The sequence below is a fragment of the Electrophorus electricus genome, chromosome 13 (assembly GCF_013358815.1).
Source record: "Electrophorus electricus isolate fEleEle1 chromosome 13, fEleEle1.pri, whole genome shotgun sequence".
NCBI lineage: Eukaryota > Metazoa > Chordata > Actinopteri > Gymnotiformes > Gymnotidae > Electrophorus > Electrophorus electricus.
Window position 1 is genome coordinate 9,028,659 of NC_049547.1, and position 23,555 is coordinate 9,052,213.

Genomic DNA, 23,555 nt, shown 5'->3' on the forward strand with positions numbered 1-23,555 from the left:
GTTCTATTATTCCTCTTTCTGCTATAGATTTATCCACTGTGGCATGAGTGGCTCTTTCAATCTGCTGTCTGACTAAAACCAACAGAAGTTAAGAGAAACATGAACATATTGCATGAGGACCACTGCCTTTTGTCAGCTGATAAAGACTTTGCTGGATTCATAACAGTCTGCACAGACATGCTACAGGAGTCATTGTGTTTGTACCACAGCCAAAGAATATGACATCAATTTTACAGGATCAGGTGCCCCTAGTGGTGCAACAATTGTTGTCTCCTGATGTTCCATACATGCTGCTAAAGACATTTTATGAAGAAAATAGTTGTTTCCTGAACACCATAAAGAAGTCAAAGGCCTTCCATATCCACCTACATGGAAAGTGACCAGATCTAAACATTATTGCAGGTCTATGGAAAAGTCTGCAGATTGCCTTTTGAAGGGAACGTTCATTATTCCACTATACACAGTTCAGGCCATCTACAGCAGCATTCTGAGAAGGACTGGAGAAATTTTGAAGGCAAAGGGTGGCCCATTTGTCCTGGTTGTGTATAATATAATATTATCAAATTAATTATTTGAATCTACATAGAATTCACATATTTCAGTTAATAAAATGATGTAACGATAGCTATATAATCAAATAAATAATACAAAACACATAACCTGTTTATGAACTCAAAAATATCTTCATTTCAACTCTCTGGTCACGAAGTCTGACTCCAAACCTCCAACTGCTTAATGATTTGTTTTGACAGTTTGGTGACAATGTCTCACTTTTTTTTTTTTTCCTCAAAGGTCATGAATAATGATTAGACAGAAAAAAGAAACAAAATGCTGTTTTTTCATCAAATTGAGGAAATCTGTGCCAGTCAAATCCACATGGGCATGCAGCATGGCTGAGAGGTGTTTTTGAGTAAACCTGTTTTCACTGACAAACTGAAAACAGTAAATAAATTTAGAGCAGTTTTATAATAAGTCATAAGGTATTAAATAGCCCTCCCGCTTTTATCAATATCTCTCCGTGGCAGAGAATGCAGGGTGACCTTTGAAAATGCTAAGTATCTTTCATCCACAGAGGAGGCAAGACCGACAGGAGCGCCTGAAACCACAACAGATGAAACAATCAGCAAGCCCCAAACTCAGTCATAGGCACTAAACCCTGTGTCACAGCCTCCTCCATGTTTGTCAACACTACTCTTCCCTGCCCTGCTGATCCTCTGCACATGTCACATGTAACACACCTGGACTGCATTAGTCTGCTTGCACTAGTCATACATTCACTATTGATAGTATGTGGCATCTTTCCAAGTGTGCACTATAATTTTTTTTTACCTGTTTTTGTGGAATTTCAGACTTGCTTGACACAGTTAGGATCACTCCAACAAACAAACAAAAGCCACATACAACTACTAACATGATTCTACATCACCAAGACTGACCTGAAATAAACCTACATATCTAGCTAGGGATCATGCAATTTGTTTAGTACAGAAGGATAATTGCTGATTGTTCATGAACTCACGAGGCTTGTAGGTATTTCAGTAGGTGCCATAGAAAGCTATGATGCTGACAGTACAAGGCTATTTTTTAAACTAAAGATCTTGACACATTTATAATCACTGACACTCATACTAGTATGCCTAATTTTACCTACATAAAATAAATCTATTTGATACATTACAAGGGTGCAGCGAAAGGACTAGCAAAGGGAACCATTTACTGGATGGACTTGCCTGCTGACACAGAGCAGGCTTGTCAGGCTAAATTGCTTGTGGCACAACAGCTTGTATATATGCTGGACCAGCTCATCTTGGCAGAGACGCCACTGGCATGGGAAAGCACTGGTTGGCCTGCTTTCCTGCAGTCCGGTCTGCTAGTGGACAGGTATGAGGCAGGCCTGCTCCAGTCAGGACCTACTTCTCTGGTGTAGGAGGAGGAAGCCTGGGGTTTAGACTTTTCCAAACCCAACCACCTGCAATCTCAGGGGAGTGGTCCACCCACAAAGGTCAAGGAGGGAGAGCCAGGTACCTCCAGCCAAAGACAATGCAGATGCTGTGGGAAGAAAAGCTAGTCCAAGCCTGTCTTGGAGCGAGAACTTGAGCTTTCAGCTGTCCCTGCCCTGGTGGCCAGGGTCTCCTCTTTGTGCTCAGAAGAGGGAGGCTCCTTAGGAATTTCTTGGGGCTGGGGCTAGCAGTTCCTGGGTCCCCACTGAACCATCAGTTGGATGGGCTTGTTGGCCAAGGGGGGTGTTCAGGAGTTTGTATGTCTGGCTCTTTCTCTTTCATTTCAGGCAAGCCAGAGTACACACCCAACACACAGGAGGGCACAGTGCTCATGCCAGAGGATAGTCCTCCCATGCCTTACTCACGAGAGGGAACAGTGCTTCTCTTACATACTGCTCAACAGAGGGTACCATCCCTGAGGACACTGCAATGCCCTGCCTTTCCGAGGGTGGTGCTTCTGCCATGCCCTGACTCCAGGAGACTGCTGCCTCTGCCACGCCCTGTCAAACCAGTGCCTTGTTTTTACATTCCGCTTTCCTCATGTTGCCATGGCCCCTCATTGTTTCCCTTTTATTATGTCTGTCAATCTCAACTGTGTCTTATATCTTATATCTGTATACTTACACATCATATTCTTACAGGACAATTTGTTGCCTGCCCAATCCACATGTGCATGTATAACTCTCTGTTCCTCCCTTCTTCATCAGTTAGTTATTATGTCTGTATTCATGTCTTAGCACCTTTGCATAACACTTGAGGGTTAGTTTTGCTTTTATTAAAAGAACCATTAAACAAACTTGTACTAGTACTTGCAACATTTTATCATATATGGATATATAAAATAATATAATAATTCCAAATAATAATAAATAATAATAAAAATACATTTTAAACACCCCTTCAACAAATATTTTCATTAACAAATAGTTTTCATTTAGAACGTAATGTTTAGAACTCACCCTACACATATGTGAGAATTGCTTTACGACATAGGTAATTATGAGATCACCAAGAACATATGAAGTTGTCATCAAAGTAAAGGGTGGCTACTTAGATATTTTTTAAACAGTAACATCCTTTATTTAACAGAGCACCACTTGTGCTCCTCTGGGCCGTCTCTTTTTTTTTTCAAGCTTAGGTGCTCTACTAGAGGCCTGGGAGCATGAGGGTCCCGCATAATATCTTAGCTGTTCCCAGGACTGCACTCTTTGGAATGGAGATCTGAGATGTTGTTCCTGGTATCTTCTGGAGCCCCTCTTCCAGTTTGGGGGTCACAGCCCTTAGTTCTTTGATTTTCATGGGAACCACTATTGCCTTCACCTTACACATCTTTTCCAGCTTTTCTCTAACCCCTTTGTATTTATTTATTTTTTTTAGCTTTTTGGGTTCCTTGATCCTGATGTTGCAATGACTTGGGATTGTTACATTAATCACTATAGTCCTTTTCTGCTCTTTGTCCATGACTACTATGTCTGGTAGGTTATCCATTACCATTTTATTAGTTTGGATCTGGAAGTCCCATGGGAATCTAGCTCAGTCATTCTCCACCACTTTCGGGGTGTGTCCCACTTTGACCTCAGAGCTTCTAGCCAATTCCTGGCACAGACGTTTCTGTATAATATGCTGGCCACTTGGTTATGGTGTTTCATGTATGCTCTGCCTGCTAGCATCTTGTATCACATTGTTATGCACTGGATTGTCTCAGGGGCATCCTTGCACAGCCTGCATCACTAGGCACTTCATCACTTGGGGCCATCTTCCTGGTGCACTCCTGGACAGTGGCACTGATGCTCACTAATCTTTGGCTCCCATCCTTCTGCTTAGTGTACATTCTCAGATTGCAGCATTTGGGATGAAACCCTCCATGCATTATGAGGAGTTTCCTTGTCTTGATGTCTGTTGCTTCTATCTCCTCCTTTGGCCAACTGAAAATGCCAGTGGGCTATCTGATGACTGGTAGAGTATAGATTTTGATAGCCTAGATATTTGGTTTGTGTGTGTGTGTATGTATGTGTGTGTGTGTGTGTGTGTGTGTGTGTGTAGTATGTAGGATAAACTGTTATACTTTGAGTACTAGATTTGATTGAGTTCTTTGCCGGATTGAATTACATCTAAAATAACAACATAACCAAAAACAACCTTGTACATACATGAAGTAAGAATGTGCATTGGCTGAAAAAAAGATATTCACATTTAAATGTATATGATTTAAATAAATCTGAATACTGACATATTTAGAGGTAGTACAGAAACATTGTGTAGCTCCATGAATCACTTGCAGTTTTACAGCACCCTGTAGGAACAAAGGGTAAATGGAATAGCCCAATTTGCTGTCTACTGCAGAGCCACTTTAGAAATATTGTGCAAGCTCATTATAAATCCAGATGCCAATTTAGCAAGAACATCAGCACATAAACTTAAAAACTAGAGTCCTCCAATAAAAGAGTTTCTCAAACTACCCCCAAGGGCCAAACCAGCAACTCTTAGATCTCTACTCAGGAGCCTTACCCACTGAAACACACACTTCTCAAACTTCTTTCAACTGTTCATCAGAATGGGCAAAAATCTCTAAAACATGACTGAGTATTTGCCAGAGTGATTATAACAAAATTCAAGAGTCAGAAATTATGGTCAGTGGTTCTGTAAAAAATACATTTATTCAGACTAATGACTGAATTCCCAGTCATCCATTAAACTGGAATGTAAAATATAAGAAGCAAAGAGACATGCACCGCAATATCTACTGTATGCTAAGAGAAATATCACATCAAGTGGACAGTACCTCAGTGGCAAGGAAAAGCTGATTTATCAAAATAACATGCACTTTAAAGCAAAAATAAACCTCAAAGCACAAAAATACAGACACCTCTCTGAAAAAACTAGTTCATTTCACAACTGTCAGATGCTTATATTTAAAAAAGGCAATTGAAACCCTTCAAAAGTAACACATATAACTATTTAAAAATGTAGTCTTTATCAATTTAATACAGCAGAACAACATTTATTAGTCTTATCAAAGTCCTATTTGCAACATCAATCTCTGAAAGTGAACTCATCACAAAGGGTTAATACAATTCTTGCTATAGGCCTACCTGTCAGTTATCATGCAGAAAAAAATGTAAATAATCTTTACAAAATTGTATAATCTATATTATGGCCCTGTTTCATTATTGTTTTAACATGTAAACTAGCCCATACAATTTCCCCTTGGGGGAATCCACAAGGCTATCTTAGGGGCATTTCCATAATTTTTTAACTCAAGTGAAGCTAGATGACCCCTTGAAGGGATAAGAGATTAAGTCAACATGAGTGTATCCTTCAGGAGCAGAACCTGCCCATAAGGCTTTGAAACTGAAGCAACACAGCTTCACATGCAAAAAAAACAAAACAAAAAACAAACAAACAAACAAAAAAACTAATAATAAACAATAGAACAAGAGGTTTTATGACAATATCCACATGACAGGTGCTATCATCTCATGACTGCAAATTCATAAAACTTTAAGGTTAGTGCTAGTGTCAGGTTTGCATTTGTAGACTTCAACTGTATCCAACGACAGCTTTATGACTTATTGTAATTCAGTGTTTTGTGAGGTAGCACATTGACAGCTATATTTGCTATTTTTGTTACTTTTCTCTTCTGCTAACTTCTCATCAAGTGCTTCTGGCTTTCTCTGGTCAATGTGGATGGCAGTTTAAAGGGCTCAGCCCCTTCAAGCTGTGAGGGGAGTCAGCAAGTGTGCTGTTGACACAGTAGTGAAACAGGGCCCTTCTATTAATTAAAGATAAGTACACTAGGGTTGTCATTTTTGTCACATGGTATTCAGCAAGATATACAACTTTTTAAGTTTGATATAATCCATAACAATGACTGAGCACTCTTAATGCATAGTGTATGCCTTTCTATTACTCCTTATCATTTTACATATTTTAAAGTTTTATTTACATTGAAAGTAAACATGGTTGCACTGATAGAGGCTTAACATTTAGACAAACGAATATAAAAAAAATCAAACGAGATAAAACTGAATCATGAAACAACTTAATGTCTCTTATTGTGTGTGGAATTGATTTTTCAGACATTGGTGCAGTTTGGAATCTCCCTGGTCCTAAACCTTTCACCAAACCCAAGACCTCCTACACACAAAAGTAAACATAATTAACAGTTTAAATCAAATACTTGTATCACATCATATTCCAAGACATTTTGTATGTTAGCATTAGATTAGCATTAGAATTGCCTGTTTATAACTAAAAAGACAAATGACATCACCAGGTAAACCATCAATATCAGGCAACCTGTTCATTACAAATTTTGCTTTGATGATTTAGCTGCAGCCTGTGGGCACAGGGCAATCATATTGCATAGGGCACACACTAGTCTGTGGGCATAGGGCAATCATATTGCATAGGGCACACACTAGTCTGTTGGCATAGGGCAATCATATTGCATAGGGTACACACTAGTCTGTTGGCAGAGGGCAATCATATTGCATAGGGTACACACTAGTCTGTTGGCATAGGGCAATCATATTGCATAGGGTACACACTAGTCTGTGGGCATAGGGCACTCATATTGCATAGGGTACACAATAGTCTGTGGGCAGAGGGCAATCATATTGCATAGGGTACACACTAGTCTGTTGGCATAGGGCAATCATATTGCATAGGGTACACACTAGTCTGTTGGCATAGGGCAATCATATTGCATAGGGTACACACTAGTCTGTGGGCATAGGGCAATCATATTGCATAGGGCACACACTAGTCTGTGGGCATCGGGCAATCATATTGCATAGGGCACACACTAGTCTGTGGGCATCGGGCAATCATATTGCATAGGGCACACACTAGTCTGTGGGCATAGGGCAATCATATTGCATAGGGCACACACTAGTCTGTGGGCATAGGGCACTCATATTGTATAGCGCACAGACTAGTCTGTGGGCATAGGGCACTCATATTGCATAATTGTGCATTACTATCTACCAAAATGGAAGAATATTAAAATATTCAAATATATTACAACTGTTCGGCATACTTTCTTTAAAAATGATGCTTTTCCCAGTACAGATAAATGTTTTATTTCATCATTGTATCCAGGCCTCTAGTGATGAGAACTCCAACTAACAGAATGTCTGAATTATGCAGTGTGTCGAGTGCTTCAGTGCTCTTCAGTGCTCTTCAGTGCTCTCTAGCTAACACATCTAATACTCTTTCAAGTATTACATGTGTCATGTCAAGTTTTGTAACTACAGTAAAAAAGTACTCATTATATTAAAAAAGTAGTCCTTACATTATTAGTCATTATGTATAATTACAGCAGTGTAAATGCTGGAAATTGAAAACTATTTTACATTTGTCAAAATCTGAACAGGTCACATCTTTTAAATAATTGTTGATAAAAGCTGATCCTATGTATTAGCTATACTACTAGTCTTTTATTTTACTAGTCTTATTTTATTTATTTTTTTTTACAAAATACTTAGGGAGAATAAAAATAACTTCTAATTTGAGATATTAAAACTCTTAAAACTAGTACATGACAACGTGACATGCTTGATTTTATATTACGACAATGCATATCTGAACACTGTGTCAACAAAACCTGTGTTACAAAATTCTTAACACTACATATATATTCTTAGTTCATTATTTTTAGTAAAAGAGACAGACCTGTGTGAGAATTCAATCAATGAGTATTGACTTACCTCCGTTATGGGACTGCACCTCCCTCTCCATCATTTCTCGAGGCAGGGCCAGTGCTTTGGGTGTGGTCACCTCCTGGGAAGCAGCCAGCACTTGGGGCGGGGCCAGCTGACTATTACTGCTTTGTGTGACAGAGCATGATGGGAGCCGAGAGTGAGTGCTGAGGCGTGTTGTGAATGGAATGTATGTGTTGTGTGATCTGTATGGAGTGTGTGTGCTGTTATCTCCTTGTCCAACTGCATTGATCATATCTGGCTCCTTCTCATGTGTGTCCTCTGTCTGTACCTGCATCCATGGGATCTTACTGATCACATGAGCCCCCCCCCCCCCCCCCCCGCCCCCCACCCAAAACAACAACGCCCCCAACACAAACAAAAACACAGAGAATGAGAAGATAGTTTCAATTCACACTGCACGGACTACAAACCAATTTATCATTAATTTCTGAAACAGCAAACATTTCAGTAGCCCCTTAGCTACCGCATTTTCTTTAATAAGTGAAATGAAAGGTGATTATGTTATTCATATATGTGACTAGGAATTGTTAATAAATGTATGAGTATTTTATGAGTTGTGAGGCATGGTTCACCGTTTGAACTTGTAAATGAAGAATACAGCCAAACCCACAAGGGCCAGTGAGAGGAGCATCAGCATTGTGGAACCACTGTGGAGAGAGGTGGAGTCCACCAGGGGAGCTGTGAACACAGGGACCAACATCACAACACAGCAGACTTGCACAGATGCCAAATTCAAACAGCAGTTCTGTCTATTGCTGCTACTCTAACTTGCCCTTGTGATACATAACTACTGTTCTGTTCTAAACACTGAGCATCATAGCCACAGAAATATGTGTGTGTAAAATGGTACCTATGTGTCGGGACACCTATTTACCAGTACAACATAAACACATTAAAAAATGCTTGATGGTTTTCATCTGATGTTTAATGAATTAAGTTTGTTCTGAACGGATTCTCACTCATAGGTCAACACAGGTTTACTGTTATGTTAAAAGGCACAAAACTTTCTAAATTGGCTTATTGCTTAAATTAATCAACAGAACTTGGTTCACATGAGAAAATGAAATCTGTAAGCTACTTGCTAACATCTTCCTTTGATATGGGTAATGTGGTACTTCAGGGTACCGAGCTGTTGCTGCAAGGAATTCATTTTCAACAGACCCTTGCAAAGTCTGTAAACAAAGATGACGGTGAGGCCATGTTGGCAACGGAAGTGCCAATGGCACTGTTGCTGCCCTTTCTTTAACACCTAACTCAATTAAAAAAGATCAATATCATTGTATGTATTTGTAAATCATTGTACCTACATCATTGTATGTATATGTGTCAAAACATTATTTGACTGCCCTATTCTACTATGTAATGTGCCCAGAAAAGATGCAAGAATGGTAATGCATATATCAATGGTGGAATCTAAGTCCCTATTACAGACTGTAAATAAGGTTTATGGTCCCTATGCGAATAAACTTAATGTTACAACAGCCAGCTTATACCATCTGTTTTCAATAGTTTCCAGTTATTGATCAGGCACATTAGTGAACAGCTTATATGGAGACACAACAATTTTGACCTTGGTATGTATCTAGCTAGCTATCAATCTCTATCATCTGTGTAGTCAATAGCCAGCAGCTTGTTAAAAGGTCTATACAATCTGTATAGTTTATAACCAACAAATTGTCAGTGGAATTGCTGTGTCATCTGTAAAGCAAATAGTTAGCAGCTAACTAGAGAAATCCCTGTGTCATTAATGGAATTAATAGCCAGCAGCTAGTGTTTGAGGCTGTTGAGGTGGAGAGAGACATGTTAGTTTAAATTATTAATAGTTTCACTGATCATCTAAACAAAGAAAGCTATATGCACACACACACACACGCACACGTTCACACACACACACACACACACACACACACACACACACACACACACACACACAAACACACACACACAGTATACAGGTCTACCCTTCAGGTTTGAAAGCACAGACACATGATGTCTGTGACCTTTTAACAGAATTCAGGCGGTAATCAGAACCTTTTCCTGTTCAGAGCAATGAAGATGAATAGATCTGCCTGAAAAAGGGTAAAGCTTTTTTTTTTTCTGGCAAAGCAAACAATTCATTTTATCATCAAATATCTACTACAGCACATAGCATAGTATCTACAGCAAATACCTACTGCAGCATATAGCATATGCTACAGCATAACAGCATGCATCCTGCCTGTAATTAGTGGTAATTACTGATAAATGTACTGTAATTACAGTACATTTTAGGCCCTCAGATCTAAATTTCTTATCTTACAGTGAGGAAGTAGTGTAGCAGAGCTTTGTAGTGTAAAGTGTAGTGCTTCTCTGTATTTTACATTGTAGCACTGTTCTGTGTTGAGTGCAATTCTTGAGTGTAATCTTCCATTTAAATATGATCTCTGTTTTAGTTTGCTTTTGGGAAGCTGTATTGCACAGTGTAACACAGGTGTTGGCGAGATGCAGTTCTTTTAATGCTCCCTTGTGGCTTCACTGCAGAATTAGAATTTTATAATTCTTCAGAATAAAATGCTTTGCAGAGCATTCTAACACCAGTAGTTTAACAATGAATGATCTTAAATGCTGAAATTTGTCATGTCTAATTTACCGGCTTTTAACCATGATAACCTGCATGCTGATTCACATGGCAACAAAGACATCAGTATTGCCTTGCTAGCCAGCTAACAAAATGGCTTAGAAGAGAAAGATTCAAGATGAACGTCAAGAATATAGGAACGAACAGACAAACCCATTTGCATTTATATGAACTCTAACTGGTTGTTTATATGTTGATATGTTTAATCTGCAATACGAAACTGTCAAACAACAAAAGGTCAAATGTTGAGAGACATTTTACAAGAAATCTTTCGCAAAAAAGTATCCTGCCGGAGATAGCTCAGCAGATAAAATCAGCATTTTCACAGTGGATTAAATCATACTACTTATGCCAGTTTTTTGGCATCTCAGGCGATCATTAAACATGGAATGCTATCATGTGCAAAAACAGTCAGAGATAGGACTGAATGGCTGCCATCATCTCTAGGCAGAAAAGTGAAGATGTAAATTGATCTTCATTCAATCATGTGTGATGAGTCATGTGATGTCAATGACAAAGCTGCTTTGTTGGTGCATGAACTCAAAGGTTCTTCAAGAGGAACTTATTGAGCTCTTTCTGCTCCAAGTCCAAACCCATGGAGATGTAGCCGTGGTTGACTGCTTAAAAGCAAAAATATCAGTACTAACAAATGGCAAGAGGGTTGAACCCCCTACAGTTACCTGATGATGGCAGCTGTACATATTCTGTACATATTCTAAGCAGCATGTGAAGGCTTTTCTGTGAGGCAAAGAGGCAAAGAGTCTGTCAAGAACTCATTGACCCTGTCTGGTTAGAGAAGTTGTATTTCTTAGTTGGTATGGCTTCACACTTAAATGGCCTGAACAAAAGAATAGGGGAACACGGGGTCTGACGATGAACACAAATTTGCATTGCTTGCAAGGGACATGGACTGTGTATTCTCAGCCATTTTTCCTCACTCAAGCAATTAATAGAACAGATGAGCACTAACAGATGATATGAAGAACATGAAAAAAAGCTATTCTAATGATGAAAGAATTATTCTTCTCATGATTTTAGGAATTCTGACAAGATGAAGTCTTTCATTTTGAAACCACTTGAAACCAACATGATCACCCTCAAATTTGAATTCTTTTCATGGGATAATCAAGTACAATCCACAAGATAAGGACATTTGGCTGTTTAAATTCACAGGTTTAGTGGAGAGCCTTGAAGATTTGGAGAGACAACAAACTGCTTTGGCACAGAACCACAAATGTAAAGAAAGCAGGACCATATTTTCTTTGGAAGACTTTACCAGAGTTACCGTAATCTGAATATGCATATAGTGTGCTGTCCATTTTTGGGTCAACCTACCTCTACGAACATTTATTTTCAGTTATTTTCATTAGTTTTTCTATTTAGGCCTTGTGTTCTCATTTCTACTGGCCATTCACTTTGTCCGTCTTGCCTCTCATCTCTTTGCTTCCTACTAGGTTATGCTTCTTCTGTCTAGTTTTCTTGGTTTTTGCAAGTATCTTCCCATATTCCTTTCATCTTCCTAGGTCTGTTTGTAGCTCTCTGGTTTTCTTTTTAGTTCTGGTTCCTGGTACTTTGTTTTTTGTTCTAGTCTAGACTATATTTTGTCTGTCTTCTGTTCCATTTGCTAAGTGGTTCTGTTCAGCACAACTTCTACTATAATCATTTGTCTCAGGTTTATGCTTCACCAGTTGATCTTCTGTTAGTTATCACCATCTGTTCTCTCATGTTTTTAGTTTCCTTAGTTTCCTGTTTTGCTCCTGTTTATATATATGCCATATCCCAATAATCTGTTTGTCTTTTGTTTATTATGGGAGTTTATTTTATTTTTTGTACTATAATTAAACTCACTAATTACTTATTTAATCCAGTCTGTCTGTTTCCTGATTCTTGTCACTACTTCTGACTTTGGCTATCTGTACACCCTCATCCGTGGTGATGCTACTCTGCACATGTTCGCCCCTAAATGTTACATTGAGAAGCTTTCCAAAGAGATTTGTAAAGAGAAATCACATTGAACAGATATGTTATGCTGGATACTACTAATTTGCAAGGAATTACAGTGTAGACTACAATTCTGTATAGTTTAATACATTGCATATCAACACATCTAATATTTTATTCTTCATACTTTTTTTTAGATTCAAATTTAGATTTTTTTTTACTTTGCCTCTGACCTTGGAGGCAGGTGTATGGAGGCAAAGGTCTGCAACACAATCAGCAGCTTATGTCTATTATGTTTGCTACCCATTCTTTGCAGTTGAAGAAAAATCATATTAGTTTTCCTCTTTGAGCTATGGATTATTTTACATGTGCCTTGTCTTACCTTACTTTACTTTATTTTATCCTAAACTAGGCCATTAGTACACACTGAGACACACTGACAGCCAATATGTTAAAATGTTGCTTCAAATAAAATTTAAATAAAATTGTTGTGGCTCCCAAGGGGGTGTGATTTTTGTTGAAACATGACATTTGAGTTAGAAATCTTCTTAAATTGAGATACCAAACCCTAACCTAGCAGTATTCTGTAATGTACAACATAGCAGTGCTATGTAATATAAAGTGTAGCACTTCTCTATAAATCCCAGGGTAGGAGTACTCTGTAATATCCATTGTAGCAGTGGTCTGTAATGTACAGTGTAGCAGTGGTCTGTAATGAACAGTGTAGTACTGATCTGTATTGTACAGTGTAGCAGTACTCAATACTGTACAGTGTAGCAGTGTTTTGTAATGTTCCATGTTACGTTTCCTCATAACACATGGAAAATCCATTTATACATGGTTTATAGAACCCTCCCCAAATAAATATATAGGTTCATACACAAGTGAGCTACTGAATTTTGGACTGATTCCATCATTTCATTTGTATCACAACCTGAAACAATCTTCCTTATGTCACGGAACGCTCACCTCCCGTGAGTCAGGTGGTTTGGCCTACCACATGCAGTGGAAGGATCTTCGTTTGTGGAACCTCGTCTTTTCTATGTGTATTTAAACCTGTGTCAGTGTGCGCAGTGTTGTTGGTCATTGTCGATGTACCGTGTTAATTGTAGCTCTATGTATCAGTCTATGTTTGTTTAATATGGTGTTAAATGTTAGAAGTTGTTAGTGTTTAGTGTGCTTGTGTTCATTGTTTGTGTTTATACGTGAGTGCCACTTTAGTCCTCTGTTTTATGTAAAAAAATGTCCCACACATCGAGAGAGTCTGTGCGTCCTGCTCCATGCCCTTCGGCATTCGGGCTATCACGTTACACCTTACTTGTTACTTAAATCTTCCTAAAATTATATTTTAATCTTACTTTTGATAAAACATCAGATTACAAGGCATTTATGAAACCTGCAAGTACTTAACCCTTATATGAGAAGTCTAGGTTGAATCTCTTCTCTGCTGTCATGCATGAGAAGTGTCACAGTGACTTTACTCCATCAGTAACTCCAAATTCAGCCACACAGGAGTACAAAAAATAAAAAGAAGTTTGTTTATATTCTCCTTTAGATGACACCTCTCCCACACAATTACCAACCTAAACCACTCAACTAAAACAGCAGATTGTTTTAAGAACTACAGAGAGAGGATATTATTTCAGTTCTGGCACCATAATGTTGGACACACTGATAATAATTACATGCACATCATGTTCAGAATAGTGAATGCTTACTTCTTCCTCTACTGAGTGCAAAGCTCTTGCTGGAAATTGGTGGTAAACAACCATGGTGGATGAATTTACTGATCACGACTTATAAGAAAGCTTCTGCATAAGTTGAGCTTTGTCACTAACCCACCCTTGGCTCCTCTGCCTCTTCAGCCTTACCCTCCTTTAAATCACCAACCATACTATTCTACTAACCACCAACTTTGCTTTCCTACAAATGGTCAATCATATAATCCTACTAATCACTAATCACGCTTGGCAAAGTCTCATATTTGCCAGCCTGAATTCTGAGCCTGCTTCTATTGTCTTTGATTGTTTGCCAGCTTGACTCTCTTTCCCACTCTTCCTAGTTCTTAATACTGTGATTGCCAATGAAATAAACCTGCTATTGCATCTGGATCCTTAATTGAAGTTACAAAGAACATTTAACTCTTATATTTGGAATTAAGTGTTGCTTCACATGCTTTTCTTTCAGAATTATTTTGCATGTACAACATATGAAATACTCCAGGGTTTTGTTAGAATTTTGTGTTGTTTTTATAGTCATTAAATATATAGTCATTTTAAAAGCATTTTTTATGATTCTCTATCAATTTCATTTCCTGAAATAATTTGATTGCAAGTCTTCAGTCTTTTTTACATTGTCTTTAACTCTGTTAGCTTACTAAGAATTTTGCTTATTAAGTGATCTCCCATATGCATCAACAATTTATACCCGTGTTTGTGTCATGGCTGTTGCAGCAGGCCATGACTTTCACAGTGTTTAGTAAAGCTGAAGTCTTATACCCTGTTTAGTAGTGTTCTGTAGAGCTAAATTCTTACCTAGTGTGAGCTGAGTGACAGACACAGTGATCCGAGTGTCAGGCTTCAAATCAAAATAGATCAGGTTCTGATTCAGAGCATTAATAAACACCTCCGACATCTGAAATATGACAAAAATGGTAATGAACATGAGAAATTAAAATTGGTCAGTAGTCATTTTGCTTAATAAAGAAAAAAATAATCTGAATATGACCAGAAAACAATCTGAAATGCTGGGCAGGAATAGTCTGAGACAGGAATAACTAGATAAATAGTTTGTGAGAAGATTAACTGGACATCTGAAACCTGAATAAACTGGAAAAGTTAATGCTGGTTAACTATAATCACATCAATCAGTCATAGCTCTTTCAAAATATGCAGGACAGTGAAGTATTTTCCTGGCAGTATCTGTTCCAGATGTTCCTGTGTTTCAGCATGTAAATAGAATAATCAAAAAGCTTATTTCCCCCAGAAGCTGTGGAACTATGTAGAAGAATCAGAATCAGACTTTACTGGCCAAGTATGTTTGTACATAAAATGCATTTATCTTTGGTTACACAGTAGCTTATGAAAAAGAGGTACCTGCTAAACTCTTGCATGTGCTGTATAGAGAATGTTCATGTTTATGCTGTACTGAGACTCAGTCTTCTTTACAGTTATTTACCGACCTACTGCTCATGTTACTGCATATAATCCCTCTATCTATAACATCACTTCAAATAGCTTTGCCTGGAATATCTAAATAGCTGAATGAAGTTTATCTGACAGGCCTGGAATACGCAGACGCTCAGGGGTAAAATGAATAAAAATAATTTTTACTGACAAGAGGACAGTCCAGAGTCATAAACGCAAAACATGCAAAGGTCAACACCAGAGTAGGGTAAACAATACCAACAGGGAGTTTCTTGGGAATAAACCAAGGCAGGCAGAGTTCAGCAGCAGGCTACAGATTACAGACAAAACAGAGGGGCAAATCCAAACAGATGTAATCCAAGTCAGGCAATGTCAGAACCGGAAAACACTCAGAACAGAAAAAACGCTCACTATAAGCACGCATAACAGCAATACCTTACAAAGAGGAAGCGAATGGCTCAGGTATTTAAACATAAAGAAATAATGAGGTACAGGAGGATTCAATCAATACTCTGGAGATGAGGATCGCTTATGAGAGGTGGGATTGGTGGAGTTCTTTTGGTGGCTCTCCACATGATTGCCTAGGGTATCCTGAGTAGTGGAGTTCGATTAGGTAGTGAATAAGTAATGGAGGCAGTGTGACAGTTTAATATTAGTAGAGTTTCATGCTCCTCTTGCTGGATAAAACCTGTTATAGTAAGTAGTCAGATACTGTTTGTGTATGGGAGGCAAATTATTGATTATTTATAAAATAATTCAGTGTTCAAACTACATCTCTTTGTTGCTTTGTCCTGGCAGACATACAAGCACACTGTGCATACTAAACATCTGTGAAGGAAAACATTTTATGGAAATGTAAAAAATCTGTATGTAGCTAAGGGTATATATCAATGCATATTACTGTGTAACTGAATATGTGTTTGTGTAAGTCTGTTTGTAACTGCTTATGTGTGTGTGTGTGTGTGTGTGTGTGTGTGTGTGTGTGTGTGTGTGTGTGTGTGTGTGTGTGTGTGTGTGTGAAGGTACTTTATCAAGCTTTTCCTCTGCGGCCACTCTGAGTTGGCTATGGTTTGTCTCAGGGAAGATGAAGAGTTCAGCGACTGTAGGAGATCCAGGAAACACAGAGACCAACAGCTGCTCCTCTGGAAATCCACACACCTGGGGAAAACACATGCACACATACCACCGCAGCCACACACATGCATACAGACTCATGTAAGCACGTACAATATGCGCTGCACTGTAATGATAAAAATATAAAGTTATTAGACAGCATTGTGCCATGTGAACTCCCAAAGATTGCAATGTATCCCAGTGTAACAAAGCTTTAATCCTTTACAGTTGAAAACACAGAGTGGGAAAGGCCATTATATTTGTGCTTGACTGACTACTCGTAATGGTGCTCTGCTGAGCAGCTCTCTCTGCCTGGATCACTTTAATTGACTGACTGGTTTTAGAGTGATGTGGCTCTCTGTATTCACTCTGAAGAGAGAAGCTCCAAGCTGTTCTTGTACTGGGGGAAATCACACAGGCTGCATGAGAGAACTTTAAGCCTTAGCTCAGCCCTGCCAGTGAGCTCGGTGAGAGCTGTCAGGCATAGCACCTGCCATCAGAGCCTTTCCTGCTGCAACATCGCAGCTGACACAAACCTGTGATGGACTGAAAACTGTATTGTGTACCTGAGAGAGCGTTGCCCTGACAACACGCCCCACGTCCTGTCTCCACTCAGCAACGGAGGGGTTGTTCTCCTCCAGGTTTGGAGAAAATGACAGCAACAAAGATCGAAAGAAATCTGAGAGAGAGAAACAGTGAAAGAGCAAGAAACAGCGAGAGAAACTCTTCTAAGCATTTTATTAGTTAGTGGATTCTAGCATTCTAGAAAAGAAAACATCAACCAAATGACTCTCATTTCTATAGTTATTATTTTCTCATAGTTTAATTTAAGAAAGTCCGTGTTAAGTACCAAGTATGAGGGTTGAACTGCACTGCTTCATTGAACCTCTGGAGAAATAAAGCATGACCCTGGATTTACCTACCTTTCACAGTGACCATCTGGGAGTCTTGCAGGACAGTGCTGCTGTCTGATACCTGGACCATCACCAGGGTCCTGCCCTCCTCCAGAAATGTGTGTGATACACTTCCTCCCAGAGTGATCAGTGGCTAAAACACACATACAAAACTCTCAGTGCTGCTATATGCTCAAGAGCAAGCCAATATATTTCAAATACCTACCTTGTACCTACTGTACTTATGGCTTGTAAGTGTACCAACACTTATGGGCTGATTTATTAGTTACAAGTACCTTTTACATTCATTTACAGTAAGTGCATAAAAGTGTACAATTACTGAACATCTGCTAGGATGCTTAGTTTGTCTGCCACCCTATTCACCGCTGGTCAATTTATGATCTTAGGACCACTGCTGATGTAATACTGTTTAGATAGTGGACCACTTTCAATACAGCATTAACACTGCCAAAAGTGGCATGATGTGAGTGCTTATCAGTCACAGCAGAGTATCCAACCAACAGTGGTCCTGTGGTCAGACCTAAAGCGGTCATGTCAGAAATGACCCCTGATGAAGAAAAGAAAATGACCAGTGATGAAGACGTTGATGATGGCTAATACAAATTGTATATTGTATAAACTGTATAATGACACTGACACATACTGTGTAAAATCTGCAGCTTCACCATAAGTAGACTGATGCACCTACACTAGCACATCCACGACAGAGTGTCATAAACTGTAGTTTTTGATGATGAATGGGCAGAGGGTGGCTGTCATGGGCTGTACATTTTCCTGTGAAGACCAAGTGGCCAATAACTATAGGAAAAATGTAAGTGTTTCTAAAAACGTGGCCAGTGAATGTAATAACATTGTAAGTGTTACTATGAAAGTACCCAGTGAGTACAGGTACAATGAATAAAAAGAATAGAAAATCAGCAGTGAAGTATACTTCCAGTTGCCATTTTTTGCCCATTCTAAATTATAATTTAACAATCTAAATTACATACAAACCACAATTTGGCATTGCAGAGAAAAGACAATCAGGGAAATGCAGTTTTTCTGTACATTCATTGCACAGCATTTTTTCATTCATGTTTCAACAAAGGAATTCAAAGAAAGCATAGTATTTAAGGTGTTTCCTGTGTTTTAATGCTGAGAAAAATACTTCGGATCCCAGAATCCCACTATGTTGTAAAATAATCTGTTGTATAACATTTCAAAACAATAAAACTCATTGCTAACTACTTTTGTGTATGCCACTAGCTAAATACTAGCTGTTTAGATGTGTGTTTCTACTAAGGGTATCAGTCTAGTAAGGATATCAGTCTATTGTGTTTCTACTAAGGGTAACAGAGCAAAAAAATAAAAACAGGTACTTTGTGAACAAATGCAGCAGATACAAGAGTATCATCAGACTCCCCAGAGGTAGAGTATTTTATTGACAGTCAACAGGGAGCCTCATCACATAGGACATAAATAGACTAGCTGCTTAGTAGCTAGAAATCTAGTTTAAATAACATTAGCTATGCTAATGAACAAATGAAACCTGTTAAACTCACCTCAACATGTCTTTAACAGTCATTTAACCCATCATTAACCAATCAGGATGCTCCCTTTGTCACTCTCTCTCTCTCTCTCTCTCTCTCTCTCTCTCTCTCTCTCTCTCTCTCTCTCTCTCTCTCTGTCATAATAATACATAATAAAATGTATTATTTCTCACCATGGAAAGAGCAATATGTAAACATTTAAACCTTCTTCTCGGACACAGTACATAGAGTATTGTACACACAGTGGAGTTGGTTGTTGTTCACAACTGGTGAAGAAGAATTGAGATCAAATGTCTGGTGAGCTTGTTATGTACTTGATAATGGATAACTCTGACTTTGACTCAGACTTGACCACAGGTCAGATCTGTGCAGTACTTTCCTCCAAGGTGATTTGATTACACTGGGTCCTATATACAGAACTATGGATTTAGTGCTCTGCTCCAAAGTGATTTAGGTGTCACAGAGGAAGAACATACTAGCCTCTCCTTCCAAACTTTACCTAGACCTTAATTATGGGTGACATCTAAGTTCATGACAACTTTAAACTCTAAGTAGTCCCAACATATAGGACAGAGTATCAGTGGTGTCTAGGTCACAGACAGGTGCTGTAGGCCTAATCGAAATCTTTCATATTATCAGATAAGTTAATCAAATAATGATTCAAGCAATTTTATTTAACATTCATTGTAGCAGAAAGTCCAGTTTAGCTTAGTGTTACCAATAAATATGCAAAAATCTCTGTGAAACCAAAACAAGCAAGCTTATTAGAAGTTTGTAGTAGTTTGCAGAAATTACATTCTTGAACAGATTTAACAGTATCAGAAGCTCAGGCGACTCTGACTTTGATTTGGTTGTTCTGAGTGTCAGGCAGAAAAGCCCATTTCAATCCAGCAAGATTAAATAAAATGTGAAATAGCAGTTAATTTAAATAGGGTTAGGGTCAATTTAAAAAAAAAATCTTGCTAGATTTGTGCCAATATTTTAATTCAAGTGACCAATGGTCTAAAGATGTAAAAGTAACTATATATTTTATATAGATGTAAAAGTAGACTATAATAACCCAGAGCCACTGCAATTTATTTTGTTTTATATCATAAATCATAATTCATAACAAAAAACATCAATGGTACTCTGACATAAAATTTCTCCTTGAGGATCAATGAAAGTTATGTTATGGTGTATATATAGAAAACCTGAATGAATTTTGTTCGGGTGAAATGTCCTTTTCAGCACATCACTGCTATTTCAAGCCAGATCTAGCATGCTAAGGTGTGCTATCACTGTTTCAGTTGAAATTCATCACAAAAAAGCAACCAAATAAAAACCATCCTGAACACCCTTGTAATGTTAATCATTCTTTAGTGCTACCATTACAATTATGTGAGGTTAGGGTAAGTCAGTGGTAGGAGTTATGGTTATGCTTACTTTAGCATTATTTTATTATTCTTAGAGTTATGTTAGGGTTAGAGTTATGTTAGAATTAGAGTTATATTAGGGTTTTGGCTATATTATGGTTAGGATGCTGAAAGGATATGAACCTCAGTACTGTTGCTGAGCCACCAGTAGAAAGTAGCAGTTAAAGGCTGACTTGGCCACACGATTGCAGTCAAGTTTGTCTGACGCCCCCTGATGGCCACCACTGGTGCTGAGAGGGAAATGCGTTCCAGTGGACCTAATGGAGTAAACACAACAACCAAAATTAAACACAACATTTCACACACTTAATAGAGAACTCCCAAGTTACAGTGCAAATTACAATGACAGGCATTATATAAACCTGCACAGTCATCACAACAAAGACCATGTGTGTATATGTAGTGTGTGTGTGTATATGTGAAAATGTATGCTTGCATACACTCACTGGTGATATGTAGATAAAGAGAGTTGGTGTCAGAGCCCTGGCTGTTTTGAGCATGTGCAATGACCCTGAATATTCCTGCTGTTCTGTAGACGTGTATGATGCCATCACCAAGGCGACTAAAGTTAGAGTATGACACTGAAATTCCATCTCCAAAATCCAAATGAAGACTTGTAGATACTGAGTCACCCTGCAGAGTGAGTCAGAGAAAGAGCACAGTGGTTAGAGTTAGGGTATATGTATGTATATGTAGGGTGTGTGTATGTGTATTCGTGGATGCGTTGAAAAAAAATCTCCCCTGTTATAACTACTGCTATAAATGCAGAAAATAGTATATTATGGCAATGTTAAGAATACTGCTTATGTGTGAATGTGTGTGTGCATCTGTGTGTGTGTAGGGCATGGGTGTGCTTCACCTCTGAAATGCATATGTGTGTGTACTCACCTGCTGTAATGTGACTCTGAAGGTGACATTGGTCCCGAGGTTAGCTCGGAGCTGTTTGTTGATGGTTTGGAGGTGGAGTCCTCTGGGAGGCATGGTCACACACTGCTGCACTTTAGGACTCAGAACTTCCATCAGTCCATCTTTACAGTTATTAGAGTGCACTCTTCTATACCTGAACACCAACATATACACACACAACATGCACATACACAAGCAGATCTTACATTTTAAGCAGCCTTAGCTCTAACCTTAACTCTGACATCATCCTAATCCTGACCAAAGTATGGAAAATGTGTATGTGTTTTACCTGTTGCTATTTAGATAACTGTGTGAGTGTATGAGTGAATGTATGCGTTTTACCCAGTGCTATTCAGGTGTGTGTGTGTGTGTGTGTGTGTGTGTTTTACCCAGTGATGTTCCAGCTCTCTGTGTGTGTGTGAGGCTGTGAGTGTATGTGTTTTACCCGGTGCTATTCAGGTGTGTGTGTGTGTGTGTTTTACCCAGTGATGTTCCAGCTCTCTCTGTGTGTGTGAGGCTGTGAGTGTATGTGTTTTACCCGGTGCTATTCAGGTGTGTGTGTGTGTGTGTGTGTGTGTTACCCAGTGATGTTCCAGCTCTCTGTGTGTGTGTGAGGCTGTGAGTGTACGTGTTTTACCCGGTGCTATTCAGGTGTGTGTGTGTGTGTGTGTGTGTGTGTTTTACCCAGTGATGTTCCAGCTCTCTCTGTGTGTGTGAGGCTGTGAGTGTATGTGTTTTACCCTGTGCTATTCAGGTGTGTGTGTGTGTGTGTGTGTTTTACCCAGTGATGTTCCAGCTCTCTGTGTGTGTGTGAGGCTGTGAGTGTATGTGTTTTACCCGGTGCTATTCAGCGAGCTGTGTCCTTGGCTACAGGTGTGTACAGATGTGTGTGCATTGTGCCAGAATGCAGGTGCACACTTCCCACTCGCCTGCCTCTCAAAGCCATAATCACTGCACAGGAGAATAATGGTTTCAATGACAACATGACAATTACCCCATTTAAGTAAACTTAACTAGTCATTTTCAGGAGGAGCTGCACAGACACAATTCCAAACAGTATTGTGTGTGTAAACTGTAAATAAGTTATCTCTGAAAAATTAATTAATTAAAAATAAATGAACTAATATAATATATAATATAACTAATTTAATATATTTAATATATAATAATTTAATATATTTTATATTTAATATATTTATATTTTAATATATGTTAATATACTTTAAACAGTAATTAAAAGGAAATTATTAAACAGTTATTGTAGTAACACCTATATGATGAGATTTCACCTCAGAGATGCATTAAAATGGTACCTGTTGCTTAGACAGCATAAAAAACTCACATCCACACATTCACACACATACACATGCACACACATACATATTTTAGTGGTGTCATTTGTTAGATTTCACCAGTTGTTAATAATATAAGGTCTTAATATGCAGAGCTGCTAGAGGTACTGACAGACTTCATAAAAAAAATAATAAAAAAAAAATAAAAAAAATAAATAAATCAAGAACATATATAATCGCTATTTAGGATGTTGTCTGGTATTCGGTTTATAAGATTTAGTAAATGAAAAAAAAAGATATATATGTTTTACTGTAAAATACATAAGAAATTATTAATAAAAATAGAATATTCTCCTATTGTATTGGATGATTTTATATAATGAAGCTGAATTCTTCTGTCATGGTTGAATTCTGATAAAATGTTTCTCTGAGTTGCTATGTCACTGGTAACAAATATGTACAAAACCTGAGGAAGGTCAGACAAGAAAACAAATAAAACGAGACCTAAGTTTGTTGATGTGAAAATAAATGAATAAATAAATAGACAAACATGCTGGAGGTATAATGAACATCTTGGTTCCAAAAAAGACACATTTGTATCTACGTCTGACTACTGTAATGCGCTGCTAGCATTCTCCCTAAGAAAACTCTTAAGTTTACAGAGGCTTCAGAAGGCAGTGGCCAGAGTACTAGCAGTGCAAAGATGAGAGAACATATTACTCCTTAAAGAGTTACCTGTGTTACCTGGCTACCCATGTCAGCCAGAATTGACATAAAAATACTACTTTTACTTTTATGTGTTTACATGGTCCTTTTACATGAGGCATACACACTCAGATCAGTATGATCACGAGACATACACCCTCAGATCAGCTGATAAAGACATGCTGATGATGCCCACCATCCAACTAAAGAGCTCTATAGCTGCTGTTTGCTGCCATGGCCCTAAACTCAGG

General features: G+C 38.4%; 1 protein-coding gene across 2 annotated transcripts in view; it reads right to left on the reverse strand.

Annotated features, from left to right (window-relative positions):
- Nucleotides 1-4,625: 4,625 nt before the first annotated feature.
- The window catches only part of sorcs3b (sortilin related VPS10 domain containing receptor 3b), a 90,572-nt gene continuing 71,642 nt past the window's right edge, over nt 4,626-23,555 (reverse strand). For both annotated transcript variants that reach the window (XM_035532468.1, XM_027000186.2), the window contains exons 17-27: nt 22,145-22,258; nt 21,290-21,461; nt 20,848-21,034; nt 20,525-20,658; nt 17,467-17,590; nt 17,110-17,222; nt 16,457-16,588; nt 14,819-14,918; nt 8,299-8,404; nt 7,712-8,013; nt 4,626-6,137 (exon numbers count right to left, since the gene is read on the reverse strand). In XM_035532468.1, coding sequence (XP_035388361.1) covers nt 6,076-6,137; nt 7,712-8,013; nt 8,299-8,404; nt 14,819-14,918; nt 16,457-16,588; nt 17,110-17,222; nt 17,467-17,590; nt 20,525-20,658; nt 20,848-21,034; nt 21,290-21,461; nt 22,145-22,258 — 1,546 coding nt within the window. In that variant the 3' untranslated portion in view covers nt 4,626-6,075. The remainder of the gene's footprint in view (nt 6,138-7,711; nt 8,014-8,298; nt 8,405-14,818; nt 14,919-16,456; nt 16,589-17,109; nt 17,223-17,466; nt 17,591-20,524; nt 20,659-20,847; nt 21,035-21,289; nt 21,462-22,144; nt 22,259-23,555) is intronic.